This window comes from Pelophylax lessonae (genome assembly GCF_965119305.1).
Source record: "Pelophylax lessonae genome assembly, contig: HAP1_SCAFFOLD_159, whole genome shotgun sequence".
In the NCBI taxonomy this organism is placed as follows: domain Eukaryota; kingdom Metazoa; phylum Chordata; class Amphibia; order Anura; family Ranidae; genus Pelophylax; species Pelophylax lessonae.
In genome coordinates this window covers 201,646-206,408 of record NW_028120131.1, presented here as the reverse complement: position 1 = coordinate 206,408, position 4,763 = coordinate 201,646, and the positions used below count along the sequence as shown (strand labels likewise).

General features: G+C 40.6%; 1 protein-coding gene across 1 annotated transcript; it reads right to left on the bottom strand.

Moving 5' to 3' along the window:
* Positions 1–615: 615 nt before the first annotated feature.
* LOC309543523 (proteinase-activated receptor 1-like) lies at positions 616–4,017 on the bottom strand. The gene is made up of 2 exons (XM_082275997.1): positions 4,005–4,017; positions 616–1,642 (listed from the first exon to the last, which is right to left on the bottom strand). Exon 2 carries the CDS (start codon positions 1,515–1,517, stop codon positions 624–626), a length of 894 nt encoding a protein of 297 aa, XP_082132123.1. The 5' UTR covers positions 1,518–1,642; positions 4,005–4,017; the 3' UTR covers positions 616–623.
* Between the last annotated feature and the right edge of the window lie 746 nt (positions 4,018–4,763).

The window sequence follows — 4,763 nt, the reverse complement described above, 5'->3', positions numbered from 1 at the left end:
AAGTGTTTATTGAAGGAATGGGGGGCGCCTGCCCCTGACCCTAATCTTAAGGGAAGGGGGGCGCAGTTTGGCATCTATGCCCTGGGCGCTGTATGACCTTTTCCCGCCACTGGTGCCCAAACTAGTGACGCCCGCACAGCGGGGAGAAAAGGGAGGGAACCGAGGCTCCCACTGGCCACATCGCTGGATCCTGGGACAGGTGAGTGTGAGTTTATAAAAGTCAGCAGATACACTTTTTGTAGCAAAAACTGGTGGAACTCCGCTTTAAGCTGCACAGCAAAATAATAATGGTGCTAACAAGCCCTACGCTAAACGAGCATTAGGGATGCCATACAATTAATCATTTTTCAAACCTTCATTCATTTATTTTAATATATTCTGTCTATTAATATTAGTTTAGGAAATACTAAGCAAAAAGGAAGCGCCACAATCTATTTACTAGTTAATGACAAATTACAAAGCGACTAAAATAGTTCATATCATTTTTAAAGGCTTTGCAAAAAGCAATATATAAAGTACAATAACCCAAAGTAACCAATCAGAATTGAACTCTGTGTGATGTATCCAGTCAAAAATTGGATTGGTCGTTGTGGCCTACTGCCCATCACTTTTGCTTGGGAGTTTTAGAAAGCCTTTTCCCGATAAAAGGTCACCTCTGTGAGTTCCTCTTTGCCTGTTAGGTCTGAGTGTTGTCTTCTTGGTGGGCGATACTCTTTCTTACGGCGTAGCAAGCTGTAGATGTATCTCTGACATTGGGAGGAAGCCAGATAATAGATAAGAGGATCCAGACAACAGCTGATGCTGCAGATAGTGGAAGAGAGGGTGTAGGCATCATACAAAGAGTCATCGCCATAATAATACATCTGAAGATAATAAGAGAAATGAAGGACATTGGTGGGGCCAAAACAAAGGACAAACACACAAAGGACAATTACGGTCAGGTAGATGGCTCGTAATCTCTTGCGTGTATTATTCATCTTTATTGTACTGAGGCTGTGGATGGTTCTGATGTAACAGAACGTTGTCACGGTTAAAGGTAAGAAAAATAACAAAGATAAAAGAGTGGTGAAATAGTAAAAATAGAATCCCCGTAAATCTTCCCCATACTGCACGTCGTAACAAGTTGTGATATTTAGCTCAGAAATAAACATGGTTTGTTCACCTAAAAGCAGAGGCACAGTGCTGGCCAATGATACTGTCCAGATGACACCACAGACAAACCAGGCTCGGTTTACTGTGCGCCAGGACAGGGACCGCACCGCGTATGCTACTGCAATGAAACGGTCCACGCTGATACCTGTCATGAATAGGATGGAGCAGTACATGTTACAGTAAAATGCTGCCATGACAAAGCGACACATTCCTTCTCCCATCAGCCAGTTATTTCCTGAGAATCGGTAGATGATGAGAAATGGCAGGACGCTAACGAAGAGGACATCTGCCATGGCGAGGTTCAGCATGTAGACCACTGCCGGCTTCTTGACCTTCATCTTCACCAGGAACATGACGAGCGCCATGATATTGAGAGGAAGAGCCACGAGGAACACCACAGTATGGATGGATGGGATAAACTTAGTGTTCTTCCAATTTACGATGGATAACACGCTTTCTGAAGTTATTCCATAATAAAAGTAATATGTGTCTGAAAAATAAAAAAGATTCGATTCACAGAAATTAAAAATTAAATAAACGTAGCAGCTATATATTGATTAACCGCTTGCTGACAGTGCATTGCACATATACAGTGACAGTGCGGGCCAGCTGTGAAGAATCATGTATACACAGGGCTTTTTTTCAGCAGGAACGTGAGGGAACGCAGTTCTGCCACGTCCAGCACTGAATGTAATAATGGCATTGGGTGCTGTGGTATGCTGGAGGGTCCATTGATGCTGGCTGCTGGGGAATCTATTCTTTCTGGGGGAGGGGGGGGGTGTAATCTATTGTTGAGGGATGGGTCTAGTGTTGATGGGGTTGTCTTATACAGTGTTGGGGGTAACTAGTAACAAAGTAATGGATTACAGTAACTACATTACTTTTTTTGGTAACTAAGTAATGTAACTAGTTACAATACTAATATTGGTAACTACACTACTTTACTAGGCTATAGGAGGTAACTACACTACTTTACTAGGCTATAGGAGGTAACTACACTACTTTACTAGGCTATAGGAGGTATCTAAACTACTTTACTAGGCTATAGGAGGTAACTACACTACTTTACTAGGCTATAGGAGGTATCTACACTACTTTACTAGGCTATAGGAGGTAACTACACTACTTTACTAGGCTATAGGAGGTATCTACACTACTTTACTAGGCTATAGGAAGTAACTACACTACTTTACTAGGCTATAGGAACGCGCTTTCCTGCGTTACCCAAGCCGTGCGATACAATTGTTATTTCGAAGAATAGAGAGGGATGAAGTTTATGACTTTTTGTTGCACTTTATGTTTTATTCTGTTTTTTCTGGTTTTGTTCTCATGTTTCCCAAAAGCCTGTGTTTATACAAAAAGCTCTATGCAGAAAGAGTGTCATGTATCTTCTTCTACACGGTCAGTTAAGAAAGAGGAAAGTAAAGTAATAAGTAGTGAAGTTACTTTTCAAATGTAGTAACTAGTAAAGTAATCTCATTACAATTTACAGAAGTAACTAGTAACTAGTTACATTTTTTGAGTAACTACCCCAACACTGGTCTTATATTGCTGAGGGGTAAATTTTTGCTGGGAGGGATTTCCTGTTAAGGGAGGAGTCTATTGTTGCTGGCTGCTGGAGGATCTATTAATGCTGGCTGCTGGGAGATCTACTGTTGGCTGGCTGGTAGCGGTTGGACAATGATAGGTCTCTCAGCGGCCAATGCTGGCTGGTAGGGGTCTATTGTTCCTGGGGTGGACCTGTTGTTGCTAGGGTGTATTTTGTTGCAGGGGGTCTGTTGTTGCTTTGGGGATCTGTTGTTGTGGGCGGGGTCTATTGTTACTTGGCAGGTCTATTATTGCTGGTTCCACGGTATCTATTTTACTTACAAAAGGGGGGGGGGGTATAGGAATATGGACTTTGTTAGATGTTATTGCCCAAAAATGATTAATTGTAGTTTTAATCCTCAATAGACCTAGGTGGGATGCATTGTCAGTCCTCTGTTCCTACCTCTCTTGTTTAAGATGCATGTATATAGCAAATGTTCGTAAAACTACTTTTGAGTGCATTGTGTTATCTGATTTTATGGATACATATAAGAAATACTTTGATGTATGTATATTGATTTTCTATTGTATATTTTTTCTTATGTAGAAATTGTGTGTATGGGTTTGAAACCCTGAAGAAGAGCAGATTGGGCGCGAAACATGTCGGGCTGACTGTAACCCCATATTGGACTCGTTGCCATGATGTTGGTTGCTCATCAACACTAATACACATGAATTTCCCAATTCAAAGGGATTAATTGTACAATGAATCATTTTTGGGCAATGACATCTAATATTTAGGATATTGGTCCATGTGTTTAAAAACATTTAGTTTGTTTCATATCGGGTGGCACAGTACCTTGCAAATATCTGATATTTGCGATTTTAGCGCCGATTTATATTAGAAGGACATTCCAAGGAAAATGAGGTTCACATTTTGGATGGAAAGAAGAACTGGTTCTCAAGAAGTTAGAAATGACTGTACATCAAAACTGAAACAACCATCCCTAAACAGACACCTCCAGCCATGGAACTCAAGCTATTGACACATGACCCATACATAATGACATTGGGGAAGGGGATTATGTAATAGGAGGGGAGGGGTGGGGTGGGTTACAAACTTTCACACCTCCCACTCTATTCACCATCTGTCTTGACACATTTTATGGTGATTGGATTAAGGTGAGTTACCACTGTTGATATAAATACTGGAGTATGTTCCTAACATTTTTTAGAACTGAGGAATCCATTTGCATAGACAAGTGAAACATTTGCAGCACTGCAGAATTATCAGCTACTAAAGAAATTGATAATAAGCTCCTTACCGTAAAAATCTGGTGCCCAATTAGCTACAATAGATGTGTTGAAGTCAGATGTTGGATCACCTGCCAAAAAATATAATTACAGTTTAATTTACAGATTATGCCAAAAACAGTGATATGTGGTTTATGTGGGTTCGGTTTCAGTCTTCTGACATGTTGCCAGTTGCTTATGTAGTTTTGTACATCAGGAAATAGTAGAGATAAGATAAGGAAGAGGAAGAAGAAGGAAGAAGAAAATGAAAAAAAAAAAATATAAATTAAAAGTATACGGTATATGTTATTAAAAAATAACCAATTACTCTTTAATATAGTGTTTTATTCAACCGTACCACCACACCAGGTAAAAACGATTCTTCACCCTAGCTGCACAGGCTTTCATTGTTCTATAACACCTCCTAGATAGCAGAAGGGTAAATAGACAATGACAAGGGTCAGAGGGATCCTTCACTATATTTAATGCTCAATTAACATGTAGCACTACTCCCGTAGAAGCCGCAGGATTACTGTCCAGGTCTTCCCAAATTTCTGCTTCGCAGCCAATCACCCAACAGGCTCATTCACTCTTTCTTTAACCACTTAAGCCCCGGAAGATTTTACCCCCTTCCTGACCAGGGGGTATTTTGCGATTCGGCACTGCGTGATTTTAACGGACAATTGCGCGGTCATGCAACGCTGTACCTAAACTAATTTGGCGTCCTTTTTTTCCCACAAACAGAGCTTTCTTTTGGTGGTATTTGATCACCTGTGCGATTTTTTGATCAC